The sequence below is a fragment of the Acomys minous genome, assembly GCF_964271855.1.
Source record: "Acomys minous genome assembly, chromosome: 1".
Lineage (NCBI taxonomy): Eukaryota > Metazoa > Chordata > Mammalia > Rodentia > Muridae > Acomys > Acomys minous.
In genome coordinates, this window is record NC_140483.1 from 19,639,411 (window position 1) to 19,663,470 (window position 24,060).

At 39.0% G+C, this 24,060-nt stretch overlaps 1 protein-coding gene across 1 annotated transcript in view; it reads right to left on the bottom strand.

Annotated features, from left to right (window-relative positions):
- FMN2 (formin 2) overlaps window positions 1-24,060 on the bottom strand; it is a 300,168-nt gene that overhangs the window by 89,059 nt on the left and 187,049 nt on the right. The window contains exons 13-14 of the mRNA XM_084792663.1: window positions 23,909-24,029; window positions 10,310-10,402 (exon numbers count right to left, since the gene is read on the bottom strand). Of these exons, the coding sequence (XP_084648789.1) occupies window positions 10,310-10,402; window positions 23,909-24,029 (214 nt within the window). The remainder of the gene's footprint in view (window positions 1-10,309; window positions 10,403-23,908; window positions 24,030-24,060) is intronic.

The following is a 24,060-nucleotide window of genomic DNA, read 5'->3' on the forward strand; positions in this document are numbered from 1 at the left end:
CTGGGAATTAAGGGTTCAGGGTATTTCATCAGTTGGGAAGCATTCGTCATGATGCAGCAGAGTCAGGTGGGAAAAGAATGTGAGATACCTTCGGGCAGTTAAGAGCCCTCAGTGCTCTTGCAGAGGACCTGAGTTCAGCTCAGAGCACCCACATGATGGCTCCCAGTTGCCTGTAAGTACAGTTTCAGAGGAGCCAATGCCATCTTCTAACCTATCAGGCTCCTGCATGTATGTGGCACACACACATAGCATAAAATAAGATAAATAAATAAAAAAAAAGACAACAGCAAAACTTTAAAAGTATTTAGATTCCTGCTGTAAAAGAAAAGAGACTCAGTGTTGAGTAGACTTCATTAGAAAAACATTCTGTTATTTATGCGTTAATTACATCACACAGGGGACAAATGGGGGACATTCTAAACATACATTTTAGATACATTACAACGAACATTTACACACTTCAGCAATCATAACTGCAGCATCTTAACATTTCTCAGAAGACTACAGGTTAGAGGTAGCTTGCTTATGCTCCTACAATAAAATCATGCCAGTAGCTGGATACAAAAAGAACCAGCCATATAACCAGCCATGTTATATGGCTGGTATTTTATATACAAGAGATAATTTTAGGCTAAGAATGTTGATGCCCTAGCACTTAGAGTGGGGTAAATGCGAGGGTTAATAAAAATAGGGAAAGGAACAGGGAGAGACAGTGTATGACAAAGACGGCATGATGAATAAGGCAATGTTGGTTTAGTAGTTCAACAATCAGACATGCACTCTATACAAGTTAGTATACATGCTGATATATATATATATATGTGTGTGTGTGTGTGTGTGTGTGTGTGTGTGTGTGTGTATAGTCATATAGAAAGAAAAAGAATAATAAGCACAGAAATTAAAAAGTAAGTTTAGGAACACTCTTACAATGAAATAAAGACATTTGGAAGGACACACTAATACAAATTATTTTTGCGATATATTCCAATATCACAAAAACACAAGGTAGACACTTATTTTCAACGATATTATGGATTTGCTATATATAAGATATACAAGGTTTCACACACATAAGCACTCACACACACAAATTAGAATAAAATAAAAATTAATACATGGCTGAATCTGATTGAAAACAAGGAAAATTCTCTGAGGCCATTAACACAAAGAGAAGGATTCCAAAGAGGCATAGGGCAGCATTTCCTTGGGCTAACACTGACTCTTAGAAGTTTTTCTTGCATGGACAACCGGGGCGGGGGGTGGGGTGGGGGGGATGGGAAGGAACAGGCCTGGAATCCTACCAGGTATCTGGAGGTGACTTGAAGGAAGAAAGTGCAAAGGACTGCCCCATGGATGAGACGTTGAGGAAACATGTTCACCCCCACAGCAGCTCTGAATGGAAGGGGGAGTCTCTCCTGTAACACAGAGATGAGCCCTCACAGCACTCTGCTTTCTGGTACACAAAGTGTTGGACTAATGTGCAAGGAAGGAATCCATTTTAAAATAATTCTTGGTTGGTAGAGTCTCCTGATGTTTATCCAAAACAAACATGAAGAGAAATAGAAAAACGAAAAGAGCCCCAGAGCAAATTCAGACGAAAAACAAAGAGACAAAACTGAACCCAAGCTGGTGTCAATGTAGCAGAGAACAGAGGAGTCAAGGCTTCCAGACCACTGGGCAGAATTATTGATCTTGGACCCCAAGTTTCATGACTAGTACCTCTATGTCTCAAAAAGCAATTGCAGTATAAAGTTTTACACAGACGAGAGCAAGTTACAGTCCTGAATTCACCACAAAGTGGCTTTTAAAGGGCAGACATCTGACAGGAGAAAAGAACCTCAGAAAGTAGGGGTGAGATGAAGAAATGGTGAGCAAAGAAAACAACTGTGAAGCTGAAAGCAAGAACTGAATGCGTAAAAACATGATAACTCTCTATTTTAAGAATCATAAAAGGCATAAAATAAAGCTAAAACCCTGCAAAAGAATGATATATAAATAGGTCAGATTAACATTAAGAGTCTGCAGATTTCTATTGCTTAAAGGGAAGCAAAAATAGCAACATTTGCCTTTGTTAAAGAATTGTGTTAACAGAAAGAAAAATATTGTATGATGTCACGAACATGTGGAATCTAAAAATAGCAAAACCAACTCCCTCAAGCCCTCAAATATACTGAAGCAGAAGACTAGAAAGGACAAATGGTATAGAAAGATGGAAGTCAAATGGTAAAAACGTTTTAGTAACAAAGGGTGATTAAGCTCAGAAAACTAACATATGATATTATGGAGTATAAACAATATTACATTAGGAGCCTGCTAAGAGAGTTGGCTTCACATTTGTATGTTGTACACACAGAAAAAAGTAAGTATGAAATAGATGTGTTAATCTGCTTGACTATAGTAATTGTTCAACTGTGACCTCCTCAATATCTTCACCACTTTAGTTTTTGAAGCAGGGTCTCTCACTAAACCCAGAGGTTGCAGACTGGCTGGCAATGAGCTCCAGGGTCTTCCTATCTCTACTGGCTCCCAGAATTGGGACTACATATGGACACCCTGACTCTTGTGTAGGTCCTGGAGTTTCTAACGTAAGTTCTCATGATGCCCCAGAAAGTGCTTTACCTACTGAGCCACGTCCCTGGCCCCCAGCAAGAACATTTTTAAGGCAAAATGGCATATTATCAAGGAACAGGTTAGCAAACGTCACAACAGAGAAGTCAATAGTTTCATTTGTCAATAATCAACAGAAATGTGACAGGAAAGACTTCAGTGCAGAAATATGTGCAACAATGTAACTAACCAGGTTATTATACCCCAATTACACTATGATTTCCCAATAGCATGGTAGTAAAATGTCAATAGAAAAACAGCTAAAAGGTTTAGAAAGGCATAGATAGCATCTAAGGAGACAGCAATTATAAACATATTACACACGACAAGGAAAACTCAAGAGTTGAACATGACTAGAACATAATTTTTTAGAACAAATGTGGATTTTAAGAAAAGAAAGGCAAGAACTAAGTACTGGCAAAGCTCTGAAACAGTAAGTGTGATGTAGGTGTAAGTGAAAATAGGGGACAGCAACTGTTTCACATGCCATGATCAACCTGAGTCGTACACTGCTGCATGCTTATTTGAATAATTGCAACATTCATTTACTGTGAAATAAAACAGAGGACACGTGTCTTCTCTTGGAAAATCACTTGTGTGGACAAACCATTCATACAATACCAGAGAGCATCGGGAGGGCAGAAGGACTGAGGGGCATGCCTGGGTAATACAGCCATCCCTCCATCTGGAAGAAAGGGTTTTATTGGCTCTGTTATGTATGAGATGCTGAAGGTACTGTTAGGAACACACTGTAGAGATGTGAGGACTGTGTAGTGAGATGTGTGGGTATGAGTACCCAAATAAAAAGAGGCAGGTGATGCTTGTCAGAGACCCTCACATGGAATCAATTCCCTCTCAGGCCTCCTAGACTCTTTAATTTTTTCCCCACAGTTGCAGGAGGAGTGATTGGGGTTGTTGGAAACCCAACCCTGAGAGAGAAATGAAGACAAGCACTATGCTTTTCATGAGAGCTGCCTACAAGTTGTGCTCCTCTTGTCTTAAGAATGAACAGAAAGGCACACAGAGGTCTGAAATGGAATAAGCATGCATCAATATATTGTGGAAATGACTTGGTCTGTCTGCATGCATTTGTATTAATAAAAAAAAAAATCACTCCCTCCGTCTAGTTCTGCTAATGGCGAGCTTCAGAGAGTAACCATGCTATCCCAAGCACTGCACAGTAGCTTGGTCCACCATCTCTCTGGGCCCCTTATTATTATTATAACCATTTTACTACAACTTTTAAATTAAAATAAAAGAGTTCCCATCTCTTTTACCAGGGCTTGGCTCCAGCATGACTACCACTGAGTGACTGTGATTTCAGTCTTTAACAATCTTTCTGAAGCAGACATGCAGGTTCAGTTCTGTAGTCCTAGTAGTCAGGAGGTTTAAACAGGAGGATTACTGGGAGTTCAAGGTCGTCTTGGGTTATATAGTGAGCTTCAGGTCAGCTTAGGCTAGAGTGATACACTGTATGAAAAAATAAACTCAAACAACAAAGCCCAAAATAATAATAATAAAATAGAGATCATCACATCTGCTCAGATGTCTTTAAGGAAACTGAAATAAAGTGTTTAGCATAAAAGAAACACTATGAATGCTCCATGGTTAGTTCTTGTCATATTAATTAAGAACAAATAGATTAAAAGACATTACTAGTTTTCCAACTTCAAATGGACAATAATAGATCATTTTAAGCATCCATTTACTTTTTATTACTGAAAAGAATTCCTATCTTAAGTTTAAAGGGGAAAAGCCAAAGAAACGCAAAAGCCTAGTGCACCTCCTTCTCCTCCTCCTCTTCCTCCTCAGTGTGGAGCCCTGCTTATATGGTAGACAGGACCATTTTTGATGGAAAAGCCCCAGTGCTGGTGGACTGCCCAGGATCTGGCACAGCTAATAACCCTGCTTTCAGCATCTCTTCATTGTCATGTATAGTATTACCAATACCAAGGATTGTATATTTAAGACTTGCAGTTTCAACACCCTTCTAATTATAAGCATGTGATTACAGATTTATGTGTTTTCATCTTGATTCAACTCACAGGAATTGTTCAGCTTCAATTTGCTATGCTTAGGTTAAAAGGAGATGTGTTTGTATGTGAGGTGTGTGTGGTGTGTGTGTGTGTGTGTGTGTGTGTGTGTGTGAACACTGGGAGATATGGGTAGTTAGGTCTGTGAAAAATCCCATTTGCTGTTTTTTTCTTTATGAAAGGACAGTAGAGGCTTCATCTACTAGGACAGAGAGAAACCTACACTTTTTTTAAATTAAATTTTAAAATACACACAAATCAGAATATGACTAAAAAACAGGGAGTGCCAACAAAAGGAAACCACACATTCTGACTTGATCCCCAGACGTCAAAATATAAGAAGATAATATATATGTGAGATACACACACACACACACACACACACACACAGAGAGAGAGAGAGAGAGAGAGAGAGAGAGAGAGAGAGAGAGAGAGAGAGAGAGAGGCAATCTAATACATCTGAAGTCCACCATAACTTGGTGATATTATAGGGTTTTTGTGCATAGCTTGTTCAAGTTAGAGCACAGATTCAGAAATCAAGGAGGGTGGGGTGGTGGGAAGGAGGGGGAGTGTGTTGAGTTCTGAGGAAATAATGAGAAACTATAAGATTTCCCAGTAAATTGGAATGTCTTACATTTTAATACTATGATATAATAATAATAATAATAATAATAATAATGATGATGATGATGATGATGATGATGATGATGATATACAAAAGACAGTTAAAACAAACTAACAAATAAATCCTGATCAGCAATCTAGGTATTAAGAATTAATTTTCCTCATCACATGTGTACAAAACAAAGCCCTCACATGTGACATAAAATTCAAATAACTTAAATTATCCTGACTCTGATTAAATAGTTGAGTCAAACCAATAACATGCAGTCGTGCAGCTGTCCCACAGTTGTTGCAAAGCCATCCCATTGTGCTTTCTCGTTTGTTCCAAATGCTGAAGCTTATAAACTTGGTTTCTGCTCACATGAATGTGAGAAGCACGGTCCTCCCAGTGGCCATGGTAGAGCATCCGATTTGCGGCCCTAGATGATATCCAACACAACTGCACACGGAAAAAAACATCATTTCACATCTTGAAATTCTTTCCAATCCGCGCTTCCATTGCAATAGACCCTGTTGTTCCTCTTTCCTATCTGAAGAGCAACACCTATGGGTGCTCCCCTTCCTCTGCCCATTCTACACATACATGATACTTCCTCTCAGAACAGCCTTCGTGGCTCTGTTTCATTATGGCCCTGTGTGATTCTTCTGTTCAACATTCTTCTTGCCTAAATTGCCTCATTTTCAACTGCAGAACTTGGTGCTGAGTCCAACCCATACCCACCTGCCCACTGGGCAGGCACACTTGTTTACTTACATGTAGATGCTCATATTCCACCCAAATTTCCTACAACCGCTGAAGAACCCTTCCCCAAATATGTGCAAGCCCAAACATTCCAATCTGTGATACTACTGCTCAAAAAAAGAAAAAAAAAAAAAAAAGAAGCAAGCCAGATTTTTGGATCTTCTCAGAGTTCAGACTTTTGAAATCTGAGACTGGGAAAAAAAAATCAATACCAATATTTCGAACTCTAAAAAAAAAAAAAGGTAGAAAAACTGAAACATTTTGGATAAGGAGCTCTCCAAGTGTACTGATATTCTCTAGGTCACTAGCCAGTGATACTTAGCCACTCAAGTCTGGAACCACAGGACCTGTCTATCATCTATGTCCATTTGCTTCTCTCTCATGATAACCACACACATCCACTCTGTCTCCAACACCATCACTTCATCAGCACCCAGTTCCTCATTTCTCTGCATATGTGGGACATGACAGTTGCAAAAAGAGTCTCCTCCTCCAAGGACCAATCTGCTCCCATTTAAGCTGTTTCCCCGTTGCTAAAATGATTATCAGGATAAAGTCTAAACGTCTTACTCAGAGATATGTGGATTCACGAAATTGGATCCCTGGAGCTTTCCCAGCCTGACCACTCGCTGCTCCTTTCCATAAGATGTTACTCCAGATTTTCTCGTGAGTCCCACCCCTGCCATTTCATCCTAGCTCATTGAAAACAAAGAAGAGCCAATGTTTTCCATTCTTCTATCCACCTATCATTCTTCTAATGATATCACCATCACTAAAAATATTTATCATCTACATAGGTTATACCTTTGGGTACTTCTTAGAGTATTCTGTTAGACAGTAGATTCCTTGATACATAGAGGAGTATTCTATCTATAACTTGGGTGGAAGGCTTTGCCTGGGATAAGGGTAGGGTGCCCTTTGAGTGTAGTGGGAGAAAAGCAGGACGTACGAGTTCAGAGGGTCTGTGACCAAAGCCCTGGTTAAGTGTGGGAAAAACCTTTGTCCAGTACTGTTCCATCAATTCCAAGTAAAAGTGGCTTATCACCAGAGTGCTAGAAAGGAAGACTATGCCAGCTTAAGAGCAGATGAAACAAACAGTCTCAGAAGTCTAGGAACCTAATTTTTGCAAAGGAAACATTACATCATTGATCTGTAAAAGGCAGTTCCAATAGTCTGTGGTCGTGGATTTAAGGGGCCACCTTGTAAGGACTTTTCTCACATTCCTATTCATGGCTATAGAAGATACAGACAAAAACCAAAGAAATGGGCTTGATGAAGATTGCTGGTCTCTGGAATGGTGATCAAGCCATGTAATAGGCTGGGGCCATTATATGGGAACACAGAGAGAAGGCAAGCATGGCAGCTCTCTCTGTGGCACTTATATTATTGGAAGGAACAAATAACGCAGTGGCAGACAGTCAGTATTGCAATGAATCCAAAGCTGGGCAAGAGTTAGAACATCATTAGAGCGAATCCGCATTTAGTGTTCCTGATCACAGAGAGCTAGAATCTTCACAAACAGAGATGCCTCAAAGCAAGCAGACAGCAGTTCTCTGCAGCTGCCTATTTTAGAGTAGATGTGAGAGACAGTCCCAAGACAGAAATGTTGAAATGGAGACCATGAAATCCTGGCTTGGGTAGAAGTAGGAAGGGAAAAATTGGATGAATAAGTAGGTTCTGGGATGAGATGAAATCCACAAAGATTGCTAGAATGTGATCCATAGACCACACAATAGCTGCATTATAAGGATAAGAGCTGTTTCTGTTAGGCTGCAGAGCTAATGCAATAAAACGTTTGGCCAGCATTAGACACGGTCTGTCTTTTGAACTGTTCAAGAGATTTTTACATTAGAGAATTAGGCACATTTAAACAGACTCTGGGCATATAAAATATGAATATTCTCCTGTGGTTAATCTGGGCAAGGGTTGAAATGGCAAAACTATAGTATTATTGATAAAAGCCTAGTTATAAGCAAAATTTTGACATATGTTATTTAGGTAGAATTTTCTGAAGTTTGACTTTAAGAATTTAGCTTTGATACTTAAAAGAAATAAAAGGCCCAAATTCTGATTTACAAAAAATTATCTTAATAGAAATATATTTTGATAAATACAGCTTCAAGAGCCTAAATGCATAAAACTGGTCATTTATTTTTCACATTTTTGACATATTTGCCCAATGTGAGCTTTTCCAAACCATTTTCATTGCTGTCTGTGTTATCATTTGTCTTTATGACCATGTGGAATGTAAGATCCACTAAGACACATACCTATCACAGTCACAACTACAATAAACAACTAAAAGAATGCAAAACGAAAAAGGCCTATCCTGTTCAACCCAGTGACAAAAAGCAATGCCTACCAAAGTTTGAACATTTTATTATCATTATAAAACTGCTTTTTATCATATTGAATAAGTTAAAAGATCTTCTTGAATTGTCATTAAAATACAAAGAGCTATTTATTCATTTAGCATGACTTGGAAATTCTGTCTTCCCCATGTATAAACTACTAAGCAAATCCTATAGGCCTCCATTTATGCCCTGAGTCATATATGATGAGCAAAGAAAACTATTCATGGTATTATTCTGTGCTTTGGAAATTCAGTCATTTGATTTTGTTTCTTATTCATGAGTTTTAATGACTAAGGAAGGTTCAATCATAAAACAATTTTAATTTTGATCTAAAAAACAAATTAACAACATTTAGCCCAGTGTGGTGATGCACATCTTTAATCCAAACACTCAGGGAGGCAGAGGCAGGCAGATCACTGTGATTCAGAGGTTAGCCTGGCCTATAAAGGAAGTCTAGGACACCCAGGACTACACAGATAAACCCTGCCTCAAAAAACCAAATCTAAACTAAAACAAAAATAACCTTCCTACTTCTTAATAAGGCAGAAAGGATTCCTGGACACCTTCGCCTATATGATCTTCTAGTCATGTGTCATCTTTTTAAATGACATATTCTTAATCGTAAAATTCCACCAGGAGGAAAAAAGAAGACTCGGCTTTTTCATCACTAGGGAAATGAGACCGCAGAGTTCTCTGGTAGCTAACCACAGGCTATGATTTTGGCAGAACAATGCTTTAGGAATGAATGAAATTTCTACCTTCGTTCATATAGAGTTGAATCTGAGAATGATAATTACTTTGATTCATGAATCTCAAAAGTGTTCTCTTTCAATCTCCACGATTATCTTAAGAGTAGCATTTTTCTATCTGAAAGAAGTTGTGCTTATGTTGATTAAATTAAGCCATGACTCATTCTTTATAAATCATCACCTGTGACACTTGAATAAACTAAGAAAGCCATAATCTACTACAGAGAGGACAGACCCAGTCTTCAGGGTGTTATTTGGCCTCAGTCTCATGCCATGTTCGCCTCTAGGACAATTCCTAAAAGAGCAAAATCTTTCCCAGAGCATGGCATGATATAAATCTGATGTTCAAAAGAGATGTTACATTCCAAGGCTGAAATGTTTTGAGTAGTAAATGCTTTGATATAATTGTAAGTTTCAATGACTTCAAACACTGAGGAAAAAAAAAGGAAAAGGAAAAGAAAAAGAAAAGAAAAGAAAGAAAACAAAAACAGGGTTTTTTCAGTATCTTTTGAGTTTTTCCACCCCTGTTTATGTTTTCAGAGTGTAGAAAGCATCATTGATAGGATATTTATGCTCTCTGGAAAAAAAGTATTAAATAGCTAGAGGTATTAATTCACCCCACAAGAATTGCAGATGGTGTCCTGAAGATGTAAAAGACACCGATGGACTTTGTTCTTTGGGCACAATGTTTTGACAAAGCAAATAAAAACCAGATTGTGCTGAGGTCATAAGCAGAGCTGAGACGTAAGGGATTGGGTTGGAGATATAAAGCTCCATGGTAGAGCATTTGTGTAACGTGTATGATGCAAGGACCTCAGTTCAATCTGCATCACTGCAAAAGACAACAGCAACGAACACAATTAAAAAGAAAGAAAACACACGTCACAAGAATACCCAATTTAAAAAATAAAAACATGAAGTTTTAATGTCTTTATAATAGAAACTAATTAAAGTATTGGTGTGTTCTTCACAAAACACCACCCAGCAACAATGAAGACTAGCCAGAGAAGAGCAGTCAGCCAGTGGTTAGCTACTCGTGCCTCTGATGTGATTAACCCAAGTCTTGTTTGTTTGGATATTTGAAGGGGTTGGTTTTTTTTTTTCTTCAGTAATTCCAAAATAATCTTGTTTAGATTTGCACTGAAACAGATGGTGGCTCCACAGCTGCCTATGAAGGGAAGAGACAGCTCGGCCATTTACCTTGACTGATGAACTGCTCCATGTTTTCCTTGAAGGGCTGCATGTGCTCTTCTGAGGAGACCTGGTACACTTTACCCGCTTCCACCTCACAGGCTGCAATGAAGAGAACAAGACCACATGGTCAAGGACACACTACACTAGTTTTCAGAAAGCGTAGGAGCCAACGTTGAAAAACCTTTCAACCAACTTTCATTGACATGTGTTGGGTACCCATATTGGTATCACCTTCGTGGATATATGTTACATACCCTTTCAATGATGCATTAAAAATACATTTGCCAGAAAGTATATGCCCAGTTCTACCATGTCTAAAACGATCTGTTGGACACGTCACTTAGAGCTCAGGACTTCAGTTTCTTCATGTGCCAAATGGTTAAGAATCACAGAGCTTATATTATAGTGCAGTTCCTGTGTCAAACCAGGTAAGAGCTGTGAGACCAGGAGAAAGTACAGCAATAGCTAAGCATTTCTACTGTTATAATTATCAAATGACTTCTCCCCTGAGTTTATCTCTAATTAGAGTTTTTAAAAAAAAAAGTCTGAAAAATAAAACTTTAGCATGACAGCCAGTATTTCCAGAGCATGTATTTACTAGGCATAAGGTAATTTTTTACCAATAATTTAACCAAATTCTTAAAATAAGGCAAGAGAGGCCATACACCACCACCTAGAACAGCTGAGGAAATTAAGGATTAAATATGGCTGGCCATAGGAAGAAAGAACAGACTCATAAATGAAGTCCTGAGCTGACACCAGTTTGTCTTCCCTTTCTATTCTGTAGCATCATAAATTCCTCAGGACAGATAATCTCTAAGGAAATCTCTGAAGGCATGCCTGTCACTATGCAAAGGAGTGCTCTAGCTCAATAGGAAAGGGATCTAAAGTTCCTGCATCCCTGAATATGAAAACCAGCCAGATCTGTGCTGGCCTCTGAAAAATTGACCATTACTCACTTTTGTTTTTTATTTTAAGTTTTTATTATTAAATTAATTTATTCAGATTACATCTCAATTGTTTTTCCCTCACTTGAATCTACCCATTCCTCCCTTCTTCCTGGTTTCACCCTATTCCCCTTCCCTAGGTTTATGACTGAGGGGGACCTTCTCCCTCACTATATGGTCATAGACTATCTATCAAGTCTCATCTTGGTAGCATGCTAATCCTTTCTCTGAGTGCCACCAGGCCTCCTCACCCCATGGAAGTGGTCAAATATGGGGTACCAGAATTCACGTCTGAGTCAGTCCCCACTCTCCATGTAACTGTGGAGAACGTCCTGTCCATGGCTACATCTGAGTAGGGGTTCAATGTTTACTGCATGTATTGTCCTTGGTTGGTGCAGTAGCTTGAGCAGAACCCCTGGGTCCAGATCTGCCCATCATGATGTTCTACTTATAGGTTTCTAGAACCCTCTGGGTCCTTCTACGTTCCCATTCTCTGATACTTCTCTCACTTAGGGTCCCAATAGGATAGCCTCACATTTATATTGCCCTTTAAATTCTTTTCTCTGTTCTGTGAAGTCACTTGCTGGGGTATGTGCATGTGTGTGCATGCATGGGTGCACGGCATACGTGTGTGTGTGTGAGTGCGTGAGAGAGAGAGAGAGAGAGAGAGAGAGAGAGAGAGAGAGAGAGAGAGAGAGAGAAACGTATAGATGCTTCATTGTTAGAACTATCCAGGACCTACTTGGTCAGGGGAATAGGAATGGGTCATATAGGGAGAGAAACTGCAGTCATCTGCCTTGGACTGTGTCATTGATGACAGCCCCATGAAGCCAGAAACTGTTTTGTGTTATTGTATGAGGACTGAACCTAGGGTCTTGTATGAGCTGGGTTAGGCGTGCATCAAAGCCATTCTGCCAGCTCTCTTTTGACTACTTACTTTGACAGGAGGTCTCACTAACTTGCTCATGTTTGCCTTGAACTCATTCTGTAGCCCATGCAGACCTTAAACTTAAGATCTTTTAGTCGCCAGAATAGCTAAGGTCAATGCCACTAGACTCAGCTCCTTCTCTTTTGAAAAGTGTCTGAACACGGTGCTAAGCATACATTTGATCATATCATACTTTCAAGAATTTTTGGAAATAATGTCTGTTAGATTACAAAAAGGAAGGCACCATATGCACGCCATTGCTTATAGAAAATGAGGTCCAATTTATTAGTGCCCCCTTAACATTTCAGCCAATTAAGTCTAGGAGGGTCAAATGGACTCTGTCATACTATGGCTAAGAATAGAATGGGAGCCAGACTTTTAGAGAAATACGCAGAGCTTTATGTGGAACTGCGTTTAGCTTATCCTCAGCTCTGTTGAATGTTAGAGTCGGTATAAAAACAGTGCATGCATACAGAATTTTAAACTCCAAGCCATGGTGTGTTTTAACAGCTGATTCTTCCTCCTTGATGAACTATACAGACATAATAGAATACATTTTATCTCACAGTGAGGACTTTTCAGAGCTGGAATTTGGGCTTTGGAATCCTTTGGGGGTGCTGTCTCCATACATCCACCACTGGAGAATGTCCAGATTAAAGAAAGTCAGGAGGTTCAGCTCCACACACTGTGAAACAACCAGGAACAAGATCAAAACACCTCTGTTCATAGGGATCTGTTCATTCAAAACTGCTCAGTCTTTAACACCCCTTGCTCATCCATGAGAAGAGGAAAAATCAATATCTATCCCCTGGTCATAGTGAAGTTCTTGCTAACGTGTAAGAGGTCATACGAATTCACATTCCTCCATATTACATATTCACCTGACATGTTCTTGGCCCTTATGACCAGTTCTTGGCACCTGTACCTGCACAAACACATCCAGTTTGGGGCTCAGTTGTCACTCTAAGGAAAGAGGACCAATCTTTCTTTCAACTTCACATGTTTTTTCTCTATAGGCCATGTTCATAACATGGGATAGCAGGGAAGATTTAGATAAAATAGAGGAATATTCAAGTCTAGCTTGACATCCAGCTATGGAAATCTTAAGCTGTTTTTTTTTTTAAGTTATCTGAGTCCTCATTGAGTGTTGGTCCTGAAGGGCTAAGCTCTACTGAGCTGTCTGTCAGGCAGCCTGGGGAAAAAATAGAGCAGTTAGTGATAATAGTGCCTCACAAATTTTTCAGTTGCGTATCTTTCTCTCTGATTATAGTTCCTAGTCCCTAGAGCCAGAAGGGACCTCCTCATCTGTGTGCACAGTGCTTGAAGTACAGAGGAACCAGAAATTTACACAAAAGAAAGTGTCATCAACTCTGCCCATGGTTATGATTTTCTTTAATCTGGACATTCTCCAGTGGTGGATGTAGGGGGCAGCACCCCAAAGGATCCCAAAGCCCAAATTCCAGCTCTCAAAGTTCTTCACTGTGAGATAAAATGTATTCTATAATGTGTGTATAGTTTATCAAGGAGAAAGGAAGGATCAGCTGTGAAAACACATGGCTTAGAGTCTAAAATTCTGTATGCATGTTACTGTTTTTATACATATTCTAACATTCAACAGAATTGAGAATAAGTCCAGTGCAGTTAGCACATAAAGCACTGGGATATTTCTTTAAAACTTTGGCCCCCACTCTGTTCTTAGCTATAGCACACCATATTTCACAACATATCATTCTGGCTAGTACTTATCATTTTAAAAATTGGTATGTGACTATGCAAAAATTTTCAAAACACAAAACACTGCAATATAAACTTGAAGGGTCATTTAGAAACATTATTAAAATCAGAACAGAGATAGAGTTCTTGGAAAACTTAATTACAGTTGAATCCAAATGTTTAAGAACATTTGTCAGGGGGCTGTTGGCGTATCTGAGTCATTCCAATCGTGTTAACTTTTGTTTAATTTAAAGGCTTCGCTGAGCCAAAGAGATTTTTGTGTGATGTTAAAGGACTGATATTGAGAATATGCAATAGGCTTCCCAACAAAGAAAAATACAGCCAGAGGGAAGAAGGAACAAAACCCTCAGATATTCCATTATTAAAACTAACTCCAAGGCATCGCATTCATGCACAGCGCAGTATGCTGTGGAGCAGGGGAAAGGCTACCCGATCGCTGTCAGATTAACCTTCAACCTCACAAAGCTCTCCCCACAGCACACCTACCTCATGAAAAGTTTGGTTACTGTGTGCAGGAGTTGGAACATCCCATCATGTCTTGAAGTTCAGTCAATGTTAATTACAGCCTGAAGTTACTGTTTTTCTGTTAGCTTCGAGGAAGTTACATTGGCATCAGCAACATACACAAAGGAGTACGAACATGCTGATTTGATGAAAGAGACTCTTACATATATGTTCCGTTCTTTTTCCCATGACTCTCTCCAAGCTTACGGAATGTCCTGTCTTGGGAGGATGGTTTTGGGCACTGTGTTTTTAAATGCTGATTTATTTCTGTACCAAGATATCTGACTGCCACCATTACTGAAGCACCTCCTGTCTCAATATTGTGGAAAATTGCTCTTCGTCACCTCTGATTGGTTAATAAGGAGCTGAACAGCCTAGAGCAGGACATCAGAGTTACAGTGGGGTCCTCTGATCCCAGGGAGAGGATCCGAGGTGGAGCAGGGAAAGAGAGGAGGTGGTCACCATGAGGGAGTCTCTAGAGGACACAGATGGAGCAGGATCACCCAGGGTGAGACTGAGATGCCAGGTGAAGGGGCACGTGGCTGGGACGTAGACCAGGCCAGCATAGTCAACTTAGAATAGATGAGTACCTGCCTAGCTATCGTGCTCGGAGCTTATTAATGAATATAATAGGTTTCTGGTTTTATGTCATTATTTGGGAGATAGAGCAGACATACAAAAGCTCTAACTTTCCAGTCATGTGTAAAGGGGCGGTGGAAAGTGTGTAAGAACCAGAAGTCATATGGGACTGTTGGCAAGTAGTCTCTACCGGATATGACATGTACCTATAGTCAGGAACTGTCAATCGCTGTATTGGCCTGCATAACACCTGTACAAGATCAGTCTAGTCAGTATTTCAGCATTCATGGGGGAAGAGTCTCAGAAAGCCAAACTGCTAGATGTTTGCATTTTTTGTTTGTTTATCTGTTTGTTTTATTTAGACAGTGTGTAACGCTGGTTGGCCTGGAACATGTTATACAGTTCAGACTACTTTTCAATCTGTGGGAATCTCCTTGCCTCTGCCTCCTCAGTACAGAAATGAACAACCACACCAGGCATGTGGGCATGGACATAGATAATTAATGGTTTGATTGAAAACCTTGACGTGATAAGAAGGCTGAACAGTAACAATTGCCATGCAGCCTTAAATATGTATTCATAAGCCCTACTATTCCAAATGAATGCAAATACTTAACTCCCAAAACTAGTTACACAAGGGTTATCATCTCATTATCTAACATGGTAGACAGGGCACTTTACACTAGAATAATAAATGCATTAATACTACAAACTAAGCTGCCTATAATAGTCTACCTACACATTTAAGAATCTTTAAATATGACCTTATAATGTAGGTATGACGATATCATAATTAACCATAGTACTCCCAATGGTTGAAAAGATCAATTAAGGACAGGATATAGCTCAATGATAGAACATTTGCCCAGGAAGTTCAAAGCCATAAATACCCAAGTACCATCAAGAACAAACCAAAAATTTTAAAATTTTTACTAATACTTAGGATTTTTACAAATTGTGTAAGATTTTGTGAATAAAATAGTATATTCCCTAACCTGGAGTCTAAAGATGTTTCTATAAATCTTTAAATAGTCTCCAATGTGCCCTAAATAACTGTATGAATTTATTCAAAGAAAATCAAAGCCTGTGACATTTTCTCAGGAGATGTCATGATTTCAGGACTAGGCACAAATATTCCTCAAGGGTATAACTGCCTTACAATGATACTTATATTTATTTATGTATTAGAAGAGGGTCTCACTGTGTGGCTCTACTGAGCTGGAACTTGGTATTATAGACCAGGCTGGTCTCAAACTCACAGAGATCTGCCTAGCTGTGCCTTGCAAATGCTAAATGCATGTACCATCATGCTAGGCTATCCCGATCTTAAGACTATTTACTGGCCACGTGCCTAGTTTTATTTGGGGCATCTGTAAATAGTGATTTATAGTGTAATCCATTGTGGTTATGATTGCCTTAAGGACCCCAAGAGTCCACTGAATGTCTATGGAATGGCCCTATTCCCCTTCTGTTCTTACTATTACCTTGCCATGTACACTGATAATGAAACGGGAATAAGTACCTACCACAGCAGATATTCATCTACATCAAGGAGTCTGTATTGATTTCTAATGCATTCATGAGTGGTAAGAATGTAAATCTATGAGAAAGGATTGGATGCCATTTACGGATTTGAAGCTAGCATCTCTAGGCATCTTTTAATGTTCTGTTAACTCAGATGAATAAATGGAAGGCATTTGTATAACAGCCAATGGAGAAACAGCATGCCACAGCAGTCAGCAAGACAGATTCTGTATTTTAACTACCCTTTGTTACTTACTACTAGGATACTTGGAAACATTTCTGAGTGTTGCTAGTTTTCTTTTGCTCATCTGCAACATGGACACAGCAACTGTTTTGCCCATGAGTTTCACAGTATGAGGTATCACGTGTTAGATGTACTGTGCTTTTGGCACTGCCTTAATGCGTGCTATAATCCTATGTTAATTGTACAGATTAGATGTGACACTAGCCAAATTCTGTGAACTTCCAAATTTTGAAACAAAGCAGAAGTATTATAGGCGTTCTTGGTAAATTATAGAATAAACAGAAGCTCCAAGCTATTGTAAATATACAAAATTGCTTGATATGTATGTATTCATTAAATATGTATATACATGTACATGGAGGTATACAAGCATACATGTACACGTATGCATATATGGAAGTCATGGGAAAACCCTCGGTGTTCCTCAGAACCATTCACTTTGCTTTTAGAGATCAAATCTCTCACATAGATATGGGACTCGCCAGTTTGGCTAGGCTCTACCTCCCACGTGCTGGAATTATACACACATGCCAGCAGTTCTGGCTATTTGTTTGGGTTCCGGGGATCAAACTTAGGGTCCCCATCATTGCATGTTTTGAGTTGTTCATTACATGACACTGAGAACAGATTCAGCATAGTACAGTGGCAAAAGACTAAGAAAGACCAAGGAAGTATGAGGACCATCAAGTAGACAACTTGTCATCTGTTATCAGAATCCAACCAGATGTGAGAAGTCACTAACTGCAGACACCTTTCTCCTGCCCTGGACACTGCTTAGCATTGCCCACAAATCCTGCTCTGATTATGTCCTTCTCTGTATTCTAGAAACAGACAACCTCAATGGTGAGGTTGTCTAGATGACTCTCAAGGTGGAAAGACAACATAAAGGGAAGCCTTTCAGTGTTACAGAAAGGCAGAGAGGCTGGTATGAATGGATCAGTGGCTGAAATGCTTGCCACCAAGCCTAATGACCTAGGTGCAATACCCCAAACTGGCATGGTAGGAGGAGAAAATCAACTTCTGCAAGTTGTCCTTTGTTTTCCACAATAGTACATGCAAACCCATGCCCATGATGGACAAACAGAGAGACAGATAGACAGACAGACAGACAGACACACACACACACACACACACACACAGAGAGAGAGAGAGAGAGAGAGAGAGAGAGAGAGAGAGAGAGAGAGAGAGAGAGATAGACACATAGAGAGAGAAAGAGAGAGGGGGGTCGCGGGGGGGAGAGAGAGACACACAGACAGACAGACAGACAGACAGACAGACAGACAGACAGACAGATAAAGGGACAGAGACAGAGAGACTAAACAAATGAGCAAACTAATTCAAAGAAGAATATAGTTTATCTGACCTCCTCCAAATGTTATAGCTCCCTCCACTTGATCTGAATGAACCTGAGAGCCATAAAGACAGATAGGCTCATATTAGAATAATGAAAATCAGCAACTAGATGAAGACATTGGTTTGGGTTTTTGTTGTTGTTCTTTGTTTCTATTTTTTTCCCCTTTCTTCCAAACTATCTTTCTATATCTGGCCCTTGGACAATGGTGTTAGACTCATCAAAATACCATTCCTCTTTCAAGTACCTTGGTGACGCGTTTCCATAGTGAAAGGTGGGGCATGGAAAGAACTGAAGGCTAGCCTCCCACAGACTATCACCACAATCAGAAGGTGATTCCAGTGTCTAGTGTGTGTCCACACACCCAAACCAGTATTACTGTGTCATCCAAAGTGTCCTGTCAGTCACGGTCTCAGACCCACAGTCACATGTATGAGCTGACGTTTTCCTGATGCCTCCAGTCCCATTTCCCCAGAGGCTGCCCCCCCACGTCCCGTCCATGTCCTTAGGGCAGCATCTGCAGGAGAAGTACCATCTCTTTGAGGCATGGGTCCAGCCCCACTGGGCCCTCTGTCTAAAGGTGTCTGTTCTACACTAGAAGATATCAACTTCTCTTGCTTTCCCAAGTTCCGAAGATGATGGCTGCTTCCACCAGTACTTTACCATTTTTTGTACTGTTTTCACCTTTCAACATGTGCTAACTTCTCTATATTAAATTACTTCTATTAAAGTACTATGGTTTTGGTTTTTCTTAGGTTACTCTGAAATAGTAAAAACAATAACCAAAAATAATGGATTATGTTTCTGTACGACCTCAACAGCTTTCTGACAGTGGTAGTTAATTTTATTTTTACTATTTCCTTTTAAATAATATATGTTTGAATTGTTGAACAGAAAATTGCTTCTCTCTCATATTAGTCTTTTTACCTCCAAGCTGAGTATTATATTCTTCTTCTTTAACATAGTTTAGTCTTTTAATTAAATTTTTTTATGTTTCTTAGTTATGTTTACTTTCGAATTTGGCAAGTTATGTAACTTCTTCACAAAGACCAGAGAAGGCTGAACAATCACACATTTTAAATTAGTGGAGCCCAGAGTATTCAGTTTCAATTCTAAATCAAACGTATCCCTGGATGGTTGCCCAGTTTTCTTTCTTCTCAAATAATATTATTAACCCCGTTGTACACAAAAAGGAACACATATAAAACGTACATAATGTATAAAGGAAAATTAGATGAATATACATATATTTGATTTACAACTTAAGAAATGAGACATAACCAATACTTTGAAGGAGACCAATGCATTCTCTAGTGACCCATTACTTGAGGCCCAGGGAATTCTGTTGCACATATCTCTCCCTGTCTCCTAGCCCTGAAGAATTAATTGGCTGCCTATATGTTTCAACTTTACAAGCTGAAATCACAGGATTTGTACTTTTCCTGTGACTTGGTTTTTCTTAAGATTGATAAATGTTTTATTTATCAGTAATACAGCAAGCATAGTTTAGGTTTTCTTGTTGAGTAGAATGTTCTTTGAAAGAAGATGCCATATTTTGCTTGGCTTCTATCTTTCTGAAAAACACCTGCAGGGCTTTGTTGCTCTCTTATGATAGGAATACATTTTGCTCATGCCCAGCGGTATATCTCGGCAAGCCAGATTGCTGGCTTAGAGACTCCTTCTTCCTCAGGCTTATTGAGATTTTCATACAGTTGCTCCAGAGATTGCATCACCTAACACTTTCATCCACCTCCACGGCTACAATTCCTACCTGAAAGGGCACTGGATCACAAGCCATCATTTGGTGCGACTGTAACAAAAAAAAGCAACTGACAGGAGATATTAAAATTGCTGAACAAATGGTATTTCACTGAGCTTGGAAGCCTGACTCGCTTCCTTAGGAACAGGTCCAGGAATCTTCAGGTGAGGAGAAAGAATCCAATTCAATGGATGTCTTTAAAGGAATGCTAAGACGAGACGTGGGTGTTTTCCTAAAATGTCTAAGCTCCAACACATTGTTTCTCAGTTTCCAGAGAAATAAAACTCAAGTCCGTATGCAGAAACAGAAGGGATAGATGACTAGAGGAGTGACTCTGTGGGTGCAGGACATTTGTCATTAGTGAATAATTATATTATTTATTCAATTTTACCTCATCACAGCAAAAGCTACGGAATGTTTACCACAGAGTATCATAATGGCTTGTTTACAAGCTTAACACTCTTTTTATAGCTGATTAAAACAATTGCCTTAGAAAAAAGTAAAGACAGGCTATTTGAAATGTCTTAAAGGAATACTCAAATCTGATTATGGAAAAGAAATCATTGGTGGACTAGTGAGATGGCTCAGCAGTTACATGCATAGGCTGCTCTTCCAGAAGACCTGGGTTTGATTTCCAGCATCCACATGGAGATAAACACCCCTATAACTCCAGTTCCAGGGGATTTGATACCCTCCTCTGGTATCCATGGTCACTGGGACATTACGTGGTATACAACCATCCAAACAGGCAGAATATCTATACTCATAAAATAATAAATAAATCTAAAAGTAAATTAAACTAAAATTTTAGAAGAAATAATTTTTAAAGGCTACATGAATCAAAGTAGATACTGTTTTTAAGTACTGTAACTTTATTGAAAGTAATCTTCCATTTGATGCCCATTTGGCTATATAAATGTATGCCTATTTATACCCAAACCATTCCTGAAAAAGAGAAGTAACTTCATGTGTAAATGATAGGAAAAACTGTATTTCTGATGGTTCTTTATTCCTCCAAAATAGGACTTAAATCATGACTCAAAGATTTCCTTCCTTGTGCTCAAATAATCTTTTCTATGAAAATAATCAGATTTTGAAAAATAGATATTTTTTTAACCCTTGGAATTTGATACCACTTATTTTACAAAACAAAACAAAAATCATGGTGTTATTTCACAAACTATTTTCCTTGTAAACTCAGAATCAAGTCATGCTTGTATTCTTAACACAGAACCAAGCCAGCATTTCTCAAAAAGTGCTCAGACGTGTTCCACTGACCACAGAAGCCACCACACATTCTGTGAAAAAACAATGCTCTGTCGTAAAATAAACCAAAGAACTACTGCAAATCCCGCTGCTGTAAAATACTGTGAATTCCTTTCACAATTAACTTAACCTTGCAATTTCTGTATTTACTTGGTCATGAACCCCCTGTTATGGTTTGCATATGGTATGCCCTGCCCCCTTGCCCCAGAGATGCATGTATTAGAGGCTTAGTTTCCATCCAGCAATGTCATGAGGACACTGCCCACAGCAATGTTTTCATGTACTGATGAGCTCATAGCTGAGTGGGCTACTGGCAGGGGGAATAATGTCTTTGGAGAAAGCAGGTCACTGGATGCAGGTTTGGAGTGTGTATCTTGTCCCCAGACTCATCTCCTGTCTTCTTTTCTTTCTGCCATGAGCTAAGAGAGTCTTGGGGAGCTCACTCACATTCTCCCTATTTCTATGACATAAAGTTGCTGCAGCCCCAGAAAAAGAAAGGAGTTACTAGGAAAATGGTATAGTTACTGATCAGTGGTGAGGGTCCTTTAATAAATTCAGATGTCCTCTATGTACACCATAAATCTTCATGACTTCAAACACGTAACTTCCTGTTGCTTTTATGTACTGCTAAGGCAATATTTCAATATGTAGTTTTCTGTAGCTACTGCATTGCTTTAGAAAAGAAATACCCAGGGAACATAGTGGAAAGAGGCACTGGCCACTCATAATTCAAGTCCATTAGCTAGAGCTTGTGCTGTTGGGCTCTGAGACTTGTGAGAATCTTCTACTTTCATGGCTACTTATACATTTAATACCTATATGTTCTTAAGGAAGTCTGTGTGTTCATGTGTACTTGTTGACAATTATGTGTGGAAGTGTGAACATCTCTGTGTACGTGCATGTTTATGAATGTAGGCACTTGTATGTTTATGTGCATATATGTACCCATGTTTGAGTAGTACACAGAAATATTTGTGTATGTGTGCATGCGAGTGCTTACATGCAAGTGCCTGTGTGCTTGTGTGTGTGACTTCATATTTACTAATAATATCATTCTTCTTGCTTATTAAATAAATCATCTGTAAATGATGAAATCCTAATTTTCAAAAATGAAGTGCTGATGGAAGCATGAAGTATTTCCCAGACTCTCCAGAAACGCCCCTGGCACCACATCGCTGTGTGGGTAAATTCTCATTAAACAAAGCCATAATTTTTGAATTGTCATAAACTCTACAATAGGAAATATTTTGTAATGCTTCAAGAATTAGCTCTTTTAAAATAATCTTTTAGAAATGTATTCTTTGGAAAGTTCATACACGTACTCAATGTAGCTTGAGCATATCCAACCCTCACATCCCGGTGTGCCCCACAGCCCCTCCTTCCCAGAACCCTCATCACATCTCCCTGCCAACAACGTAAACATATCGTGCGGTGGTGTTCCAGAAGAGTAAACTAACTCTTAAACAACTGTTGTACTTTAGGTGAGGCCAAGCTACCTTTCTTGATCTTCAGAAGCAGGTACCTATGCATAAGGCTAGAGTGGATCACAGCTAAGTGACACAACTGTCGGCCAGCTAACAGCAGTGATTGTGTTTAGCAGGAATGACCACATCTAGCAAACATCTAATGTGGACCAAGTGAGTATACAAGCACTTCAACAAAATTGTTATGTTGCCTGAAACCCATGTTAATATATCTGTGATCAGTCATAACTGCCATAAGTCTTCTGATCAGTATCTGCCCTAAGGACCAGTATCTTAGGGGCAAATGTTTGTCCTATTTCAGGACTGGATCACTTCAAAACGATATCTTTTTTCACTTCTGTGCAGAAGTGACTAGCCCATTTTTTCATTGGCCAGCACAGTAGCTAATGAAAATGCCAGGTCATTTTATTGGTTCTCTGCATGAACTTAATATAACTCAGAGAGACTGAAATATATCTTCAATGTATAACAACAATAAATGACAACAAAAAGAGAGAAAAAAAAGGATGTTGTTTATGAAAATAAATTTTGGAAGACTATTTCCTTGTCTGCCAATGCTACTAATAAAGAAATTTGAGGATTTTCTAATTATACTAATCAAAACTAAATGATGTAAGGCTTTATGATTTACAACACAACAGTAAATACATATGTGTCATGTAACCACCTATGGGCAAAAACATGCTTTGTTTCTATAAGTGTTTACAAATCACAATATTTTGGACAAATATAGAGATCAGGCAAAATTTATTAATCTTTCACCAATAACAAGATTTGTGTGCAACCATGATATAGAAAATATTCAACAATTCTTGGCTACAAAATAAAATAAGATATAAGCCTGCTCCCGATAAAATGGACTGTTCCTCAGGGCTGGAGAGATGACTCAGAGGTTGAAAGCACCGACAGCTCTTCCAAAGGTCCTCAGTTCAATTCCCAGCAACCACATGGTGGCTCACAACCATCTATAATGAGATCTGGTGCCCTCTTCTGGTGTGCAGATGTACATGCAGGCAGAACGCTATATAAGTAATAAATACATCTTTTTAAAAAATTGACGTTCCTCATATAGCCAAGATATGACTGGATAACTAAACTACCAACACACACATTTTAAAGCAATGAAGAATAAAAATATTGCCCAAATTTTCTTTTTCTGTATGTAAAAAATATCAGCTCTACATGGCCTGTGCTTATCTGACATTCTTCAACAATCCTTAAACATCTATCATCTCTCCTTGAGAGTGTGCACTGAAAAATATGAAAGTTCAAGGCCATACGTTACCTTTCAGGTCTTTCTTAAGTTTTCTGAGATCTTTCTGGAAGTCCTCAAACTTCATCTGTGAAGCCTGAAACAGTTCCTGAGGTTCTGCCAGTGGGAAGACGCACTGCTCCTTGCCAGCATCCTAATTAGCAAGCAGGATTTTTAAAACAAAT